At 38.7% G+C, this 20,391-nt stretch overlaps 1 protein-coding gene across 3 annotated transcripts in view; it reads left to right on the forward strand.

Moving 5' to 3' along the window:
* myripb (myosin VIIA and Rab interacting protein b) overlaps positions 1–20,391 on the forward strand; it is a 195,387-nt gene that overhangs the window by 74,711 nt on the left and 100,285 nt on the right. For all 3 annotated transcript variants that reach the window (XM_088322402.1, XM_088322403.1, XM_088322404.1), the window contains exon 2: positions 10,082–10,303. In XM_088322402.1, coding sequence (XP_088178528.1) covers positions 10,086–10,303 — 218 coding nt within the window. In that variant the 5' untranslated portion in view covers positions 10,082–10,085. The remainder of the gene's footprint in view (positions 1–10,081; positions 10,304–20,391) is intronic.

Here is a 20,391-nt window from a genome sequence, read left to right on the forward strand (position 1 = left end):
GTGTATTTTCTTGTGTACTCTGTCATTGATTTTGTCGTGTATTTTCTTGTGAACTTTGTCATTTATTTTATCATGTATTTTGTGATTTATTTTGCATGGATTTTGTTATTTAGGGGTATTTTGTCTTTTATCTTTTTTTGTTGTTGTGTTTGTTCATAATTTATTTTGCCGTGTATCTTGTGTATTTTGTCTTTTATTTTATCGTGTATTTGTCATTTATTTTCTCATGTATTTTGTTGTGTATTTTCTCATGTATTTTATCTTTGGTTTTGTTGTGTACTTTGTTATTTATTTTGTCGTGCATTCTCTTGCTTCATTTGTCATTTATTTCATCGTCTAAAATGTTATTTATTTTGTCGTGTATTTTCTCATGTATTTTATTAATGTATGGGAAAAGTATCACTTTATAGATCAAAGGGACAATGTGTAATATTTGACCACTAGATGTTCCTGTTTTGTACAGTGATACTGAAAACGAGTGCTGCAAAGCACAAGGAGGAACACAAACAAAATGGCAAAGTCACTTTGAGCCTGCCTTCATTTTTTCATTTTTTTGCCCAGCCTTTCACAAGATTTTTGTTTTGTGGGGTACCCTAGGCAGCAAAATCACAGACCATCCTGTCAGTTCCTAGGTAAATCTCATTTTATGTAAAATAGTCACAAATTTCTGGAACTATGAGTATTTTCATAAGTCGCACCTTTATAAGATTGTTCATGCATTTTTGCTTCATTTTCAGTTCAATATCGTTTTGTTTTTTAAATGGAGGGTGTGGAATACGTTAAATAATACAGAATATACTTTTCAGTAAAAATATTATTAATGCATTGTTACTACTACTATTTTCATAGTCGTATAGATGCATTTTTTATTGTATTCACAAATCATTTTTCACAAGAGAGTGCAGGCTAAATCAAAGCCAGTGACAGATGTTATGGGGGCTCTCTGGTGGGCCATATGAGAGCTGCAGTAAGTGAGAAGGTCGAGTATGTGAGAGCGGGCAAAAGCTGCTTCGTGATTTAAACGAGCAATAAATTTACAAGGCGGCACATCCGGGAAGTGATCAGCAGAATGAGATTTTATATGTATATTTTTCCATGTTTTACACATCCTTAGATTCATCAATCAACAATCAGGTATTTGATTACATAAATGTGATCAATGTCGTGGTTTCTCCAACACTGTGGTTCATTTGCCTCATGAATTTATTCAGTTCGGCTTTTTCATGATGACGTGTGAGGTAATTAGAGTAATGAATTGAGGCTGCTTTCTTAAAAGCATAAACCGGTCAACCACTTAAATGGATACCGCCTGATATTCCTTTTTTTGTGTTTTCCAAATGCAACACAACTCAACCGCAAACGTACATTGCACTTAATAGAGTCATGCGCCAGTGCACCGATTTTTATTTAACCATGTATTGAAATCCTCACTTCAAAACAAGAGCTTGTTAATTAGCTCAAACTCTGAACTTGATCTCCACTATAACACAGAAATGTATGTTGTAATTCTCAATATTTACTAATGAGCTCCTGCTAGCACAAAATAAAGCTTCAATATTGATGTGTGGGGGCAATTTTCGCAATCAGGTGTATGCCAGGAAAGATTTAGCAGTAACGTACAACGGGGTTCGTGTCTAGCTGCGAGCTTTACAAATAAATGAACCTACGTTTAGAATGTATGAAGTTGATTTGGCCACAGCAAAAAAAAATTATAAAAACTGCACCAACTGCCAATTAGCAAACAAAAAAGAGCATACTTTGATTGGTCAAAGCACTTCAACTATAAATAAACATAGAAAAAACAGTTTTATTGAGTTACTCAATGGCTTGATTTTCTGTTAGCTTACTCATTTTGTTTTTTGGGGCTAAGGTGTGCGCAAATTTAGAATCCTTCATCTAGACAAGTGAATTGCATGCCTCACACTGCATCTGCAGAAGCTCAACGCAGTAATTTGTTAAACTGTATTCTAGAGGTCAATCGATAATCGGGCCGGCCGATTATCGCCAGCGATATTTGGGAGTTTGACGGATATCGGTATCGGCATTTTTTTTTCATCCACAAGCCGATTAAGTTTCTCTCTCTCTCTTGCTTCCTTGTTCCCCATTTATGGCCCTGCTCTCATGAAATAAACTTGAAAAATTCCTCCCCTCCACTTCTTCTCCTGTCTCCCACTCTATGCCTTCTGATTGGATAAGCGACCGGGGGCGGAGCCATCTAAAGCAGCTAACTTGTCCCAACATACATGGGTCCATGATAGAAAAGCATGTGTGTATGATTAAGAGATAGCGTAAAAAGTGTAATTTACTTGTTTTAGGGAAGCAGGTTCAGGTGAAGACTGATATATTAGATCTAACCATAAAATTAATTGGTCAATCAACAATGTGTGTTCGTGATCGAGTAAGAGCACAAAAAGCTCAGTAAACTGGAAGGCTGAGTGGTTTGCTGCTAAAGTTAGTTCGGCAATCTGGCTCTAAAACTAGAGTGCCACTACTTTTCAATTTGTAAGCTCTGTTGAAATTCCGTTGCACTTTTTGTTTTATCTATCCATCCATCCATTTTTTGCACCACTTATCCTCAGTAGTGTCGCGGGGGTGCTGGAGCCCATCTCAGCTATCCTCAGGCAGTGAACCGGTTCCCTGACAGTCGCAGGGCACACAGGGACAGACAACACATTGAGACTTAGGGACAATTTGGACCGGACAATTAACCTGACATGCATGTTTTTGGAATGTGGGAGGAAACTGGAGTGCCAGAAGGAAACCTACCCAAGCATGGGGAGAAAATGCCATCTCCACACAGAAAGGTTCGCGTTAGCCACTGTGCTGCCAAATTGCCCTTTTTTGTTTGAATTTAATTTAAATCATGTTGGTTGTATTGAATTTTATTTATTTAGGAAATTGTAAAAATGGACCTTCATACAAGTTGCTGCTAAGCCTAATTATATTACCTGAACTTTGGTTTAAGTAAAATATTAGTCCTGTTAGTTGTGTTGAAATTCAAATTTAGTACTGTAAAATGTTTCATGAAGCTATATAAGTTTTATTTGAATTCATGACAAATATTGTTTGTTTCTTTTTGCATTAATAAAAATCTATTGGGCCTATCTTTAAGCTTTTGCAGCAAACAAATATCAGCTTCAAATATTGGCCTTCTTTAAATAATCCAAATAAAAGCATCAACATAGGTAATCCTCCATTATGAAAAAAACTCCATGCCTCGAGAACAACTTGACTGGAGTGTTTAATGTACCGCTAGCTTGCTAATAATACGACTAATTCCAATTTTTTGGGGCTGAGGTGTGTGCCAAATCAGAATCATTGGTCTCACTATTGCCCTCTGCCATGAGGCAAGAGAATTACGTGCCTCACTCTGCATCCGTAGACGCTCAGTACAGTTACACACTTATTGTATCAATAATAATTATATTATGAATCGATTTAAAATTCCACAATTTGAAAAAGAAACCCCCAAAATTGTTTCATAAAGAACTTACACACTGAATATATATATTACAATTTATTATATTTTTAATTCTATATATTTTCATGAGGTAAGGCAAAGTTTCACCAGCCTCACTTGACTGTATGTTACTGATGTGTGGGGGCAAATTTTGCAATCTAATGTATGCCAGGCAATATGATTAGGAAGTATAGTCCTGTTTTCAGTCAAAGATAATCATCCAAATAAACGAAAATATGCTCAATAAAGTTTGAGCCTACTGCCAATTTTGACCATGAGCTTACCCTGAAGCTTTGACATAAGCCATTCATTTTATACCCCAAAGTATAAATGAGATGAAATAACCTTCGGCACAAAAATGCCAGATATTGTCAAGTTAAAAGCAAGCAAAGGGATTTCTTCAGGGATCATTTTTATGATAAGCGCTTAACTCCAATTTTTCTTGCTTTCATTCACAACATGAATTCTTCCTTATCTTGAACTGCAGAATGCCTGCTGCCGTGTTTCAAATCCAGTTTCTTATCTTTAGGCGTATTCTCAAAGGAGCTAAATCCTAAAAGACAACTTTAACTCGTCTTTCAGTACAATTGCAACTTAATAGTTAAAAATTTTGATACCAGGGATCAGTTTCAGTTCTGATACTGACAACAGGTATCTGTATTGATGACAATACAAGTATTTATTATAGTATCATACTTGAAATGGTGTTAATAAGCTAATGCATTCCAAATTCTCGGTACCCCAGGATAAATTATTGATATTGTATCTATCGGTACATAATAAACATTCATTACAAAATAGTATATATTATTACTTATATGTAATATAAATGTATATGATTATATAAGATTAGAAATAAATATACATATCATTTTTAAAAAGCATCAAAAGGTACTAAAGAAAACACGTTGGATAACTACTACTGATTGGCCTAGCTCTTGCGCCATTGACAAACAATTACAGAATGAAGCACCATTACTGACTGCAATGTAGTCATTAAAATTAGCAAATAAGACCCATATATACATATATATATATATATATATATATATATATATATATATATATTGCCGCTTATATTTTGAATATCAGTGCCAAAAACCAGTCGTTTCGATTCCATCTTTAATATCTGTTCCTGATATTGGGATTGATGACCACTCGCTACCGTATTAACTCTCATATAAGCCTACATCGCATAGAAGGTCACCCACTAAAAGGTGCTTTAAATAAGCCAAATACTGAGGAATAGGTACCCAAAATATTAAGGTCTTCTTAAACAATAATAACTAGTTAAATGTGTGGATATATTCTCAAACGATATCGGTCTGGCCCTGAATGGCTATACCTGCCCCTTGTGTTTATTTTGTTTATTATTATTATTATTGTTTATTCATGCACCTATAAGCTGACCCACTGATTAAAGTATCATATTTTAAAGTTCTTGATTTTGCTGACTGTATATGCCAGCATGTATGGTATTTGAGTGTCAGAGGCTGGAAAAAAAAGTGGTAATGAAAATTCCTACTTATAAGCCAGACTTTGTCCTGAAATTTAAATCGCTACTTAATCGACTGCTAGTGAATGTTGTTATCTGTTACATGTATTATAAATTTGCCTGTAGAAAAAGACTATGAATTTATGATAAGGCAAACCTACATTTCCGTGCTGCTCATAATTTCAGCACCACGGACAGCAGACTGTCCAGTAAAACTGTGCAGTTAAGAAAAAGGTCAAAGTTAACCATCACAGCCCTTTAAACTCCCATGCTAACGTGGCTTTAAAGGGCTCTGGCGCGTTAGCTTTTAAGCCAAAGTACAACGTTCATGCTCAACAATAGAAAATGTGAGACACAACTTCACTTTGTCCGTTTTAATCCTTATCTCTGCATGAATGTTTGTGCTGGCTGACTGACTTAAAGTTAAAAGGCAAGTACTTTTAGAGGTCTCTTTTTTATTCTTAATAATAAGTATAGATGTTCTTTTAGCCCATCCGTAATAGAGAATGTAATTTCACAGTGCTCTTTTTCAAGTAAGGTGCATTTGGGGTTTACTGAGTCTATTTTAACCCCACTTCACAGGATAATAACTAAATAACAACACAGATTAATAACTTAATACAAACATAATACAGTGGAACCTCGGTTCTTGACCATAATCCGTTCCAGAACCATGTTCGAAAACCGATTTGTTCGATCACCGAAATCATTTTTCCCATAAAAAATAATGTAAATCGTTTTAATCCGTTCCAACAACCTGAATGTTTACCTATGAATGTTTAACGTAAACATAGAGCTAACCCAGGCTAATCGTACATCCGCGTTATTCTCGAAATTTTTGGTCTGACTCCGATTTATTCGATCTTAGAGGTGTTCAAAAACCGAGGTTCCACTGTAATATGATAATACATATAAAACTGGTGTTCTTTGCACTAATGGTAATAAAGAATTATCTTTCAGCTTAAAAACTAACACACTTGCTAACAGACTCTATGATATGGTTTGCTCATCTCGTTAGACTTCTGCTTTAAATGATGCGTAAGGAAATCAATAAGCACATCAAGGGCGGATGTTGTTGACGAGCAGCCTTTAGAATTTAGCGATGATTGCTAAAGCTCTATCCCCCCACACTTCACATTCCATCCTGGAACAAGGCTCCATCATTTTGCGATAAATGCAGTTTACTTGACTCACTTTCATGATTTCTTTGCATACAAACCATACAAAACGTCTTTAAATGCTAAAAATTTTAATCGTTCTCCATTCGGACCCCGGTGTTGTAGAATGCTCTGCCCCCTGCGATTTGATCTGCAACCTTAGTGGAACTCTTTAAATCTAGGCTTAAAACACACTTCTATTCTATAGTTTATGAATGACCTATATTTCATGTTGACAATATCTCTGTAATATTTCTTATTGGAACATCCATTGCAGCCTGGTCATCCTGGAAGTGGGATTACCTCATGTGCAGTCCCTTCTCAAGGTTTATTCAGTTTCCTCATGTTGAGGTTTTTGAGTTTTTCCTTGTCCTTATGTAGGTTTTAGATCAGGGGATGGTGTCATAATAGTCTGTGGTTTGCAATCATTTGTGGTCTGTACAGCCCTTTGAGACTCCTTGTGATTAAGGGCTATACAAATAAACATGATTTGACTTGACCTAATTTGTCCTAGAGGTCCTCCCCTGAGCTTTTTCTTTTTATAATATCTCCTAGGTTACAAAAAGTAAATCTACCCTAAAGGGTGTGGGGATCAAAGAACAGCAACATGACTGTCCAATGGTGAAGATGATGTAAACAGTGCCTAACAGACAAAATAACAGTAACAGTGAAAGCATTATTAGTCAAACTAATAAATTAGCATTCCATTCGATCTCCTTTGCAGGTGTCCAATAGCAAAAACAGAACCACAGTTATCCCTCATTTTTTGTCAGGGTTGCATTCCAAAAAGGACCCAAAATATGCAAAGTAAAAATACTGTGCATCACTCAAGATTAGAATTATTTGAAGATTCTCATAAATATTGATGTGATCATTTAAAACACAGGTGTCAAACAGGCGGCCCGCGGGCCGGACCAGGCCCGCTAAGGGATTGAATCTGGCCCGCGAGACAACACTCAGAGAAGCACAAGAGAAAAACAAACTGCAGGTTGAAATATGTTGCCAAAGCCAGGTGCCTCGAACAAAGACACTGTACTTGTATTTCTTTTCTCTCTCTCTCTCTTCCACTCCTTTTCTCCCACTCTCTGCGTCTCTCTTTTTCTCTTCCTCTGTTGCTCTTTGTTTCTTTCTCTCTGTGTGTCTTTTTAACTTCCTTTTTTCCTTTTCTCTCTTTTCTCTTTCTCTCTTCCTACCCTTTGCGCTTTCTTTTCTCTCCTTCCGTATTTCTATTTCTCTTTGGATTTCTTTCTTCCTCCTTTCTTTCCCCCCCCTCTCATTACCTTTTATCTCTTTTGTTTCTCCCGCTCTCTCCCTCTCTCTCTTTTTCTTTCTTTGTCCCGCCCTCTCTCCTTTTCCCTCCCACTTTCTCTTATTTCTTTTTCTCTCTTTTTCTTTCTCTTTAATCTACTAGTCCGGCCCCCGACAGAATGTTTGTTCTATCGTGTGGCCCCTGAGTTAAAATGAGTTTGACAACCCTGATTTAAAAGATCGAAAAATATATAACGGTGATATGTAGTGTCGATTTCAATATTCAAAACTGTCCTCTCTCATGAGTTATTTTGTATTGTTTCCTGACCGTATAACAGATACCACCCACCCTTGAAAATAAAACCTACGAAGACAAAAACACTTTATTTTCTGTCATTTTACAGAGCGAGACAAGTGACATCAAAAAGCGCTTCGTTTAGAATAATGGGCTACTGTGTAACGCATTACAGACATTGGTGCAGCCGAGCGAATCTCTTGCATAATTCAATTCGTCAACATTTGCGTCTGCTGTGTTAGTGTCAAGACTCAAGAGTGTTGTGCGCTCCATCTTTGAGACCTCCTGTGTTTCATTAGAGGCTGCTTTGTTCCAATGACCTTCAAGGCAACGTTACTGTCCTCTCCTGTGTCTTCACAAGGTGGCACCTTATTTAGGTTGTGGATTTGTTGAGGAATGATCCTCATATGTATGATTGTATAAATAGATAAATACCTACAGATATATGCCTTATTAATGAACAAATAAATAAATCATGTAATACCTATATATATAACATCCATGCAATTTATTCGAGTATCAATGCATTTTGTTATTTATTTTGTCTTTTATTTACTCCGGTATTTATTTTGTTATATATGATGTCAATTATTTTGCTGTCAAACTGTCTGAGCTTTTCCCCCATAGCCTATTTTTTTTAGCACTGATCAACCAATAGGTGAGAAGCTCAGGCAACAGGGTTGCCTCCTCATCTGAAGAACATTTTGCTGTGAAAAATAATAATACATGTCAAAATCACAACAAAATTCACCACAAAATAAATTAAAAACACGCAATTAAATACTGGTCAAATGCAGGACAAAACTACATGACGAAATATACAAGGAAATACACTGCAAAATACATGACAAAATACACAATAAGATGCACACAATAGAATACATGATACACGACAAAATACATTACAAAGTAACTGACAAAATACAGGAAAAAATTAAGGGCTATACAAATAAAAATGAATTGACTTGATATGACAAAATACACAACAAAATACATGGTAAAACGCATGAGAAAATAAATGTCAAAATCATAACAAAATACACAACTAAATGGACAACAAAATAGACAGCAAAATACATGACAAAGTAAAGGGCAAAATACATGAGAAAATACACAACACAATCACGACAAAATACACGATAAAACACACAAGAAAATAATGTCAAAATTAGATCAAATACCCGACAAAATACACGACAAAATGCACGATTAAATACATGACAAAATAGACAACAAAATACAAGACAAAATACATGACTAAACACACTAATAATTTACGGACTATACAAATAAATAAGACTTGACATGACATAAGAAAATACACAAAATACACAACAAAATACACAACAAAATACACGATAAAATACGCAACAAAATACATGAAAAAATAAATGATAAAATACATGACTAAATTAACTGCTATACAAATGAACATCACTTGACTTGAAAATCATATTAAAAAAGATAAAAGATACAAATATACAACACAACTACAACAAAATACAAACCAAAATACATAACAAAATACACGACAAAATCCGTGTCAGAATACACTTCAAAATACATGACAAAATACACAACAAAATTACCTCATGTGCAGTCCCTTCTCAAGGTTTCTTTATTTTCCTCATGTTGAAGTTTTTGAGTTTTTCCTTGCCCTCATGTAGATTTTAGATCAGGGGATGGTGTAATCATAGTCTGTGGTCTGTGCCGCTTTTTGAGACTCCTTGTGATTGAGGGCAAATAAACATGACTTGACTTGACGTAAGAAAATACACAACAAAATACACAACAAAATAATCAACAGTACATTACAAAGTACATAAAATGAAATGATCTGCATTCATACAGTATAGCGCTTTTTAAGTCAATGAAGACTTCCCAAAGCGCTTTACAATGTGCTTCACACTTACCCATTCACACACACACTCACACACCAATAGCGGTCGTGCAGCCATGCAAGGCGCCAACCTGCTTATTGGGGGCATTAGGGATTCAGTGTCTTACCCAAGGACACTTCGACATGTAACACGGAGGAGCTGGGATTCGAACTGCGATCTCTTGATCCCAAGACACGAGCGCTCTACCTCCTGATCTACTGCCGAGCTAAAATATATTCTAAATACACGTCAAATTAAACACCAGAACAAATAAATGACAAAAAAAAAGGAATTGCATACTTAAATACATTACATTAATGTCATTTATTTAGGTATTCTGTGATTTATTCATATGGCATATATTTGTAGCTATTCTTTCTACACGTGGCAGGATCGGTCCTTCATTGGGACCAGAGAGTGAACGTCTCCCTTCGTTAAATCATTTATAATCACCACTGATTGTTCTACAGTGTTGTCATATTCCACCGCTTGACCAGATGCTCTCCTCCCTCCCTCTCTCTCTCTCTCTCGCTCGCCCGACTCTAGTGAGATGAAGCAGGAGCTTGCGGAGGAAGGCAGCAGATGCTCCATCCTCTGCAAGCAGCAGCGTTTCAACGAGCATTGCTGCATCCGTTGCTGTGCGCCCTTCACTTTCCTGCTCAACCCAAAACGACTTTGCCTGGACTGCCAGTACAACGTCTGCAAAAGCTGCTGCACGTACAACAAAAAGGACAAAGCCTGGCTTTGCACCGCGTGCCAGAAGGGCAGGTTAGTACTCCAGCGCTCACCGTGTGAATGGGAATTGGGTGACCGGAGGCAAAACTAGACTGGAGATACGATGAGTTATGTATTTTTTTGCAGTATAAGAGGCTCAGATTATCAGGCGCACCCCCGGAAGCATTGTCTTTTGTGATATTTGACCATGTATAAGCCGCACTGGACTATAAGGCGCATGGAATTAAAACTGCAGCAAGAATTAGGGTTGCACATTAAATAAAAAGTACCATATTTGTGCATTGATAGATCATCCATTCCATCCATTATCTGCACAGCTTATCCTCAGTAGGGTCGCGGGGGTACTAGAGCCCATCCCGGCTATCTTCGGGCAGTGGGCAGGGGACACCCTGATCTGGTTGCCAGCCATTCCCACCTAGGGACAATTTGGACTGGCCGATTAACCTGACATGCATGTTTTTGGAATGTGGAGGGAAACCAGAGTGCCCGGAGGAAACTCAGGCAAGCACGGGGAGAACATGCAAATACCACACAGGAAGGTTCGATCTCATGACCTCAGAACTACGCATTTCCAATTTATTCCTCAAATAAGGCGCACCTGATTAAAAGGCGCATACAGATACTCCCCTACTTACGAACGAGATGCGGGACGATCGTTTGTAAGTTTAATTTGTTCGTAAGTTGATTCAGTGTTGTATGTTAGAATAAAATAGAATATACCTTTATTGTCATTGTTACAAAATGGGTTAACATATTGTGACAACGAAATTGGGCATGACACTCCAGTTCACACATTCACAGTGAGGTAAAAAAACCAAGAAGATAAAGGAACAGAGAAGATAAGGTTATCAAACAAGGAGGATAAGGTTATAGTTATAATTTACACAATATTTACACAAGAAATGTCGGCATGTAGGATGTTATTGTTTGACTCATATGTATGAATAATACTCTAAATATAATGTAAACATTCGGCGACTTGGAGAACAAAAATCCCAAAATTGTGAAGTTAAATGAGAAATAACTTGAAAAAATATTACCATTTAATATTGTTTTTGATTTGATATTTTAAGTTATATTTCCTCTCTTGACTGCACGTCACTGCTTAAAGTACAGCAGCAGATACATACAGACACAGCTCTACTTACAAACAAGATGGGTTCAGGACGATTGTTCGTAAGTTGAATTTTTACGTCGGTAGCTTCAGTGCTATATTCTGTATGTTTAAGGTTTATATAAGTATGTATAAGGCTTGTATAAGTAACCTGTATTGTTTTCTACTAAAAAACAAACATTTCGTAAAATGATATGCTCTATAAAGATAAATAAAGTTACGTTCAACTTACTTTTGGAAGATGGGCTTCAAGAGTGAGGCTTTTTTTTCCTCTGTTGTAGAAAGTGGTCGAAAAAAAGCGATCCAACCATTTTCTCAACCGCATCAAGCTTTCTTATTCCACTTTAAATTTCAAATGAAATGTCTCGCCTCTTCTTTACACTTTACACCAACCAAATTGAATGGATACACGAGATATTAAACAATAAGAATGTTAAAATTCTCAGCGCGCTGGAGATACAGCATAGAATCTTTACACACGAACTGGGAAGAAGAAGCCGGATTTCTTCTTCAGGGTGGATGATGGTTGAGCTCTTAAAGCACCACACGCCGGCAGCGGCAGTAAGAAACACTTCAGTACGTTCCTGTACTCAGAAAAAGATGCACGGTACACAATCTAACTTGGAGCAATGTCCGGATATTTTTCGACATCCCGAAAAAAACGTTCATAAGTACTGATGTTCGTAAGAAGGGGAGCGTCTGTATTCAAATTTCTGGCCAATTTAGGTTTTTAGATGCGCCTTTTTGTCTGAAAAATAACAGAATTTCCAGAACTATTCCATTGGAAGTATTTGTTGAATATACATTTCTGGGACTTGAGCGTGGAGAAATTAGGCAAACGAAATGTGTGTGAATGAGGTTGGGTCTGCCCGCTAGTACCCTGTACTTCCCAAATCCATTCCACACGTGGACTGAGCAATTAGGGAAAAAACACTGGACTGTGTGTACAGTAAGATAAAACATCTAGTTGGATCCGCCCATCTCTGTCTGTCCCTCACTCCCCTCATACACACCCCCCCCCTCCGGAGGAAAACAAAGCATATACAACAAAGACAGTTAAAACATCTTCTTTGTTCCTTTATCTCTTTGTTTTCCTTATCCTCACTGTAAAATGTGGGACTGGAGTGCCACGTCCAATTTCGTTGTGACAATTGTCTCAATGTAAATCTCTTGAATTTCTGTCTCAAGGTAATTAGCTTGTTTTTATATTACTAAATATAAAAACTTCTTATACACACACACACTTTAAGTAACGTTTCAACAATGAGTGTAATTATATCTCTTGTACGTTTATCAATCTTGTATTCTTTTATTTTGAAGTCATGTTGTCTGTACTGATTTCTCTGAGGCGAAATAAACCACTCCCTCTCTCTGTTTGGGACCTCAGCCAGGAAGGACGTTAGTTCTTTGCTTCCACCATCATGTAGAATTAAACTATATACATGTATTTTATCTGTGCAAATATAGCCACTAAATAGTCTTAATAATGTCAATCCCTGACACAATATATCCCATGTTGTAACAATGTCAATAAAGGTACATTCTATTCTATTCTATTCTAGTACACGCCCATGGGTTTAGGAATGTTCTCATTAGGGCATTAGTCTCGGTCACAGATGGGCCCGGTATCGTAGCGGCACCATAGATGGGCATCATGTTAACGCAGCGCTTATCATTATCGCATTAAGCGGCCTTAAATCCGCTTTTAGCATGAATGACTCGGTTCGGTTGGTGTGTTGTCAACAGAAACGACAATTTACTGCTCGTCCGGGAATAATTTGATAGATGTATTAGCAGTTATTAGTTTACATTTTGGGGGGGAATTTATCATGGAGGTTTTTTTGTTTTTTTTTGTTTTGAGCAATTTTATTGACAGGTAACATCAAATAAACAACGTGAGGTTTGAACAATTTTTCTCGACATTCTTAACAGCAATTAAGCATGTTCACAATTTCACAGTTCTGAGGTCGTGGGAACCTCCTGCGTGGGTTCAAATCCAGCTACCGGCCTTACTGTGCGGAGTTTGTATGTTCTCCCCGTGCTTGCGTGGGTTTCCTCCGGGCACTCCGGTTTCCTCCCACATTCCAAAGACATGCATTTCAGGTGGATTGGCCGGTCCAAATTGTCCCTAGGTGTGAATGAATGAGTGAATGAGTTGTCTGTCCCCGTGTGCCCTGCGATTGGCTGGCAACCAGTTCAGGGTGTCCCCTGCCCACTGCCCGATGATTGCTGGGATGGGCTCCAGTACCCCCGTGACCCTACTGAGGATAAGCAGTGCAGCTGATGAGATGAGATGAGACAATTTCGTTATTCACAATTTCGTTATATCTGACAATATGACGTTTTAACCATTTTTTAGCAGCAATTAAACACACAATTTAATTATATCCCTACAATATGAGTTTTTATCGACACTTTTAACAGCAATTAAATACTTCTCGGTTTGTTTTTTGGGGTTTTCAGCAAATGAACGATGTGAGGTTTGAACAATTTTTCTCGGCAATCTCAACAGCAATTAAGCATATTCACAATTTCGTGACGAGACATATTTGCTACCCAGGAAGAGCTGGAGGTCAGGCACCCCTTTCCCCCCTTTTTTCTTTTTCTTTTTCATTGTATCTCTTTTTATCCTTTCCCACTTTGAGCCCCAGATAAAGTGAAAGATGGCTCGGTCCAGTTGTAAAAGCACGTTTCTTTTAATAATAATAATAATAATAATTTCCTTTTTTTGTCATTCTTTGTAACAATGTACACAGAACGAAATGTCGATACACCTGACCCGTTGTAGCGAGCCGATGCAGCCGCAGCCAACAGAGGGCGCCGCCATTTTACCAATGTTATAAGTCTTAGATATGACTCGGCCGAGGCGCGAACCAGCGACCTCCCAGTCTCAAAGCAGGCGCCCTACCATCTAGGCTACTGAGCTGGTTTTGGGCATAAAAACTAAACTGATTAATAAAATCAGTGGGAGGATGATCGATTTATAACGGAGGATATCTTGCGACTTCAGAAAAGCAGGATTCTAAGAGATAAATCAGGGTTCGTACAGGGTGCTTGAAATCAATTATATTGCTAGAATTTTAACGTTGAGGGGTTGAATTTTATGTGACTTGCTTGTAAAGGCTTGAGACTGTTGCTGCTTAAAAATGACGCCAACACTGCTCTCTAATAACTTTGCCTTGCCATTGCATTTTATCTCCCGCACTCGTTTGTATAGGCATTGTCCTATGAAGTGCCATCGCCCCTTGTGGGTCATGCCTATGAAGGACGCGTGAATGCTACACCTAACAGGGCACTATAAAGTGTATATTAGTGCAACGATTGCATATGAATTACAGCCATTTGTTATGCACCGTGCAAAAATTAAGCTAGCGTTTCCCAGTGTTAAATTCTATTGGGAAGAACTTCCTGCAACTGGAAATGTAAGCTCCATATTACTCATTTTTAAAAAGAAATTTGTCTCAGAAACAAATATAATCGTGATTTACTTAGGCTCTAAAAATCATAAATGCACACGTAAGATTAGAAATTACATAGTGACATCGCAGATATGTTTGTGGCTCTGCAAAATATATGATTCACACCGAATGTCCTCTTTTTTCACTCTCTCCTTGACTTTTCTCTCTCCGACTCCTTCTCTTTGTCAGCATCTCATGTGGTCTCCCAGAGTCTTTTTATCTGTCTCCTTCGTGTCTTCTTTGTCTTATAGTTTTTCTATCCGTCTCCCTATCCAACTGTCTTTCAGCCTCTTCCTCCCTTTCTCTCTTTTTATTTATTTTTCTATCAGTCTTTTACTGTCCTTGTCGTATTTTTCTCTAATTTTCTTTCTCTTTTCCCTCTGTCTGTCTCTATTGCTCCCCCTTGGTGTTTCTCCCTCTCTCTCTTTCTCTCTTTTTGTCTTTTTCTCTCTATCAGACTGCCTGTCTGTCTCTCTCTTTCAAGTTACATTTTAATCTCTAAGTAGTGAGCAGCCTTTCTGTCTTTTTCCCAATTTGTCTTTTTCTAAAAATCTGTGCGTCCGTCTTCCTCCATCCCTCTCTGTCTCTCTGTGTTCATCCCTTTTGTTTTCTCTCCCTCTGTGTCTGTCTCTTTCTCTTTTCCCTCTGTCTGTCTGTCTCTATTGCTCCCCCTCGGTGTTTCTCCCTCTCTCTCTTTCTCTCTTTTTGTCTTTTTCTCTCTATCAGACTGCCTGTCTGTCTGTCTCTTTCAAGTTACATTTTAAGCTCTAAGTAGTGTGCAGCCTTTCTGTATTCCTCCCAATTTGTCTTTTTCTAAAAATCTGTCCGTCCGTCTCCCTCCATCCCTCTCTGTCTCTATGTATATGCCCTGTCTCTCTGTGTTTATCCCTTTTGTTTTCTCTCTCTCTCTGTGTTTGTCTCTCCAGCTGTCCATCATCCTTTTCAGTTCCACTTCTGTTATCCCTCCAAAACAGAATTGCTGTAATCATAGCTCCCTTCTCAGAAACTGAAGTTACATTCTCAGACGCTGGAGTACAAGGTGTGTCAGAAAAATTCTGTGACTGCTGTCATAAAGACTTTTCCAGCTAAAAACGTTAACCTCAATCGTATGCCATGCAATCAGAATTAACGAGTCGTGCTCAGACAACAAACATACCATCTTAGAATGCATTGAACCTTGCAGGCTTGCGGGCTTGAGGTTCTGTTGCTGTCATGCACTTTCTGGACAAGTTTCAACATATTACCTATTTTTTCCTTTTATTGATGGTCACTATGTTTTGTGTACTGTTACCCAACGCTACATTTATTGCACCCTGGTCATCCTGGAAGGGGGATTACCACTTGAGAGGCCCCTTCTCTTAAGTTTTGAGTTTTTCCTTGCCCGCATGTTGGATTAAAATCAGGGAATGGTGTCATTGTTACCTCTTGCAGTCCTTTTGTCATGATAGCAGATTTGGGGCACTTGCGAATGCCCCGTTGGCGCCAACAGCCCTGAGCGCTGATTGGTTCCCTGACTCTTTTTAAACCCCCGGCTTCCAAGAGGAAGCGGTCAGATCATTTTGCGAACCTACGCTTGAAGTTAGGCATGCTCTGTACCTTCCGACAATCTCCTGCCATGTTTTCTCCTGCCTGATACCTGTTGCCGACCTTTTTCTGGACCCGTTTCTGCCCTGCTCTTCCGTCCCGGCCATCGACCTGTTTTGCCCTGTTTCCTGCCTGATACTTGTTGCCGACCTTTTTTCTGGACTCGGTACTGCCCTTGCTCCCTCGTTCCGGCTATCGACCAGCTTTCCTGCCGCCCACGACTATCCTCGCTCGACACGGGAGAGCCACTTCCGCGTTCCTGCCATCAGCTACCCGTGTCTGACGATCATCGGATCCTGGAAGCAAGCACTGCTCTCTTTTCAATAAAACTGAGTAAAAACGAACGCTCTAGGGTCCTGTCTCCGTTTCTGGCTTGTGACACCTTTGGGACATTTTTGTGATTGAGGGCTATACAAATAAATGTGACTTGACTTGACTAAGTGATCCACTTATATACTGTCACTGTTTTATAGCAACCACCTAACCCACCGGACTTTGGCTTGGTGATTTTAGTTCTTCACAAGCTCATTGGACCATTAGTGTGACTCTCTTTGGGAGCAGTCCTGGAACTTTCCTGACACTTTTCTGAACCGCAACCGCATCTTGAGACACACAATTCTATTGATTCAAATTCACCAATTTAATGAGGAGCTTGAGAAGAAATCGAGAGAGCTATCGATCGGGTTTTGAGTTCGTCTGCCCTCAAATGAAGGTCAGAGTGTTAAAGATGGTAAAATATAACATGTTGAGAGTCAACACGACCGCATGATCGTTTGCTGTCTGGAGCGATTGCGACACTTCCATCGACCGGTACACAACAGCCCAGTTTGAACGTTTTTAGTGGACGAAAAGCATCCCGCCCCAGCCTCCTGTTTAGACCCCCAGCTACAAGCAGCCGGGGAACTGTTAAAGCGAAAGAGCAGATGATTAAGTGAGATGAGTGCCGCAGGTTGAGGCGGGAGGGGGCAAGAGAACGAAAGGGCAGAAGGATAGGGAAGGACGTGTGAATCGGCTGTCCTAATTAGAAGTGAATTTATTAAAAAAATCCCTTTTTAACTCCTAATTTCTGCTACTAGCATTTCCAATTGTACCGTATTTTCCGCACTGTAAGGCGCACCTAAAATCTGTTTTTTTTTTAAAAGCTGACTATGCGCCTTATAATCCGCTGCGCCTTATATATGGATCAATATTGAGCCGCGACAGGTCTCGCAACTCCATTTTTTGCGTAGAAGAAGTGTACTGTGAACTGTGCATACTGGGAAATATTAAACAACGGTTCTCTTTTATTTGTGCGTTTGTATAAAGACCCTGAAATGGCTCCTATTAAGAGACACGCTTACAACGCAGAGTTTAAACTCAAGGCGATCAGTCATGCAGTAGAACACGGAAATAGAGCAGCAGCAATTTGAACACTGCAGAAGAATTCGAGGGATTCATAGATGAGGAGCTGATAGAGTGAGCTTTATGTTTTTCTTTTGTGTGTTTATGTTTTACATTTTACAGTTATTATGTTATTGCTTTATTGTTATTGTTTTGCACTTGTTATTGTTTTTGCACATTACGAGTGTCACTATATTGCGATTGCACTAACGTTTAATTTACCATAACAGTATCAGACGTTTTTTTGCGTGTTGACTAAATGGAGGAAAAGTAAAATGTTATGCCTTGCTGTTGTTCAAAGATGTTAAAGATGTGTCACGAAAATGCTTTACCTCAGAGAAAATAATAAAACGGCTGTTTATTCATTTTGGGAGTGAATGGAGTTGTGGAAAGCTTGTTTGTTATCTATTAATAAAGTTTGACTCACCTATCTGACTGATTTGTTGACATTCCCTTTAGCGCGACACTACAGCCTCTACTGTTGCGCCTTACAATGCGGTGCGCCTTATGCATGGAAAAAGTTTTAAAATATATCATTCATTGAAGGTGCGCCTTATGGTGCGGAAAATACGGTAGTTTGCCTTTAATTAACATTTTGAAATGCTTTTTTGTTTTTAACCTTTCCAATGCTTGGCAAGTTCAATAATATGGCGGTTATAAAGAAGAGTCCGAAAGAACAGGGGTCCTATTTTAATCATGAGGTTTCTCATTTGAGCTCGGGATTTATGAGTAGAACGCAATAAATCCAAATTGTTCATTATGTACTAGTATAGCATTCTGTGCCTCATCTGTAGCCTCTGCGATTGCACTCTATCGAGCCGCCCTTATTGTTTATGTGCAGGTTTTCGTTTCACAATTTATGAAATATCCCATAATGCAACAGCATTATGCATCATTGAGTCCTTGGGCTATTTTTCCAACCAGCCATTGTGACATCGTTTTCTCTTCCAATACTTTGCTTCTATTAACAAATAGTACAGCATAATGTTCTGACCCAAAGCAGGTGTGAAATTTTAATGCGCTTTCGTATGAATGAATGAATAAAAAAAAACATTAAGCTAACTAGTTAGCATCTAAGTATTCCCCGTCGGTTTTGTTCACCTGCCGGCATGTTGCATTATGTATCGAAGCATTGCAGAAAGCTTCTGTTTTGCTGTTTCTTTAGTAAGCTCCTCTATGAACTCTGGTTACCTCCAGACAAGAACCTGAAGGTACCAGAAGAGGGACAGTCTTTATTTGGTCAACCTTTTGGGAGTTTTTTTATCGAGGACACTTTGCCCTGCAGAATCACAAAGCAGAAGCCTTTAATAATTTACCTGTCTGGGTCCCTTCCCTGTCCTGCTGTTTGCTAGGCTGTTTTATTGATCTAAGGCTATTTACTAGGGCTGGGTGGATCAATTTAAATATGGATATTATCTATACTAAGCAAGTACTTGGATTGGATTGAAACTACAGATGCTGCCCTACTTACGAACAAAATAAGTTCCGTTGGAGCGTTCGTAAGTTGAATTTGTTCGTCAGTTGCTTCAGTGCTATATTTTGTATGTTTAAGGTTCATATACCGTATTTTCCGCACTATATGGCGCACCGGGTTATAGGGCGCACCCCCCAAAAATTGGTCCTATATCTTCCATAGATAAGGCGCACCGGATTATAAGGCGCTACAATGGGAACGTCGACAAAACAGTCAGATAGTTCAGTCAAACTTATTACCCCCTTAACATTCCCAAAGCTTGCAAAGAAGCAAATACGTGTCGTAGACACGTGCGGATGCGGTGTCCGTACGATGCCACTCAAATGCATCGTTCCAAATATCATTCGGAAGGTTAAAGTCTTGGGATTCAAGAAATGCCAACCATTCCTTAGTTTCTATTTTCTTTTTCGCTCGCAACTTTACTGTGCATATGACAATAAAAACTTGGAATTGAGTTGAATTCACTCAACTCATCACAGCAACATCAAGATCGTTCTAAAACAAGATACCGGGAAAATATAAAGCCGCATAGCTCACCTAAATTCTCACGTTCAATAATGATACGCAACCATGGTCTTCTTACAACCGTGAGTGTAGTAAATCCAGGAGAGTAAAATATTTACAAATACAGAGTAATGAAACATGTTTCTTTATGGCGTAGTTTAGCAAGCTTGCTATTCAGTCATCTTTTTCGGCCAATTGCAGGGTTTGTTTTGGCCCTCTAGCCTATCCGAGGCTCCGAATAACTTCAGCAAATAGCGATCGATTTAACGGATGATTGACACATCTTTTTCGGCCTGTTGCAGGGTTTGTTTCGGCCCTCTAGCCTATCCGAGGCTCCGAATAACTTTAGCCAATAGCGATCGATTCAAATGATGATTGACACATTGCTTGGCCAATGAAACGCCGGTATATAAATCCCAGCATACACCGCGGACTACTCCACGTTCGGGGGAAAATCGAGTCGGCGGCTGTTGCGTAAGTTGCGAGACCTTGCGATTTAATATTGAGCCATATATAAGGCGCACTGTATTATAAGGCGCATGGTCAGCTTTTGAAAAAAATTAAGACTTTTAGGTGCGCCTTATAGTGCAGAAAGTACGGTAAGTTA

Source organism: Urocampus carinirostris, chromosome 18 (assembly GCF_059441175.1).
Source record: "Urocampus carinirostris isolate Australia breed hairy pipefish chromosome 18, RoL_Ucar_1.0, whole genome shotgun sequence".
Lineage (NCBI taxonomy): Eukaryota > Metazoa > Chordata > Actinopteri > Syngnathiformes > Syngnathidae > Urocampus > Urocampus carinirostris.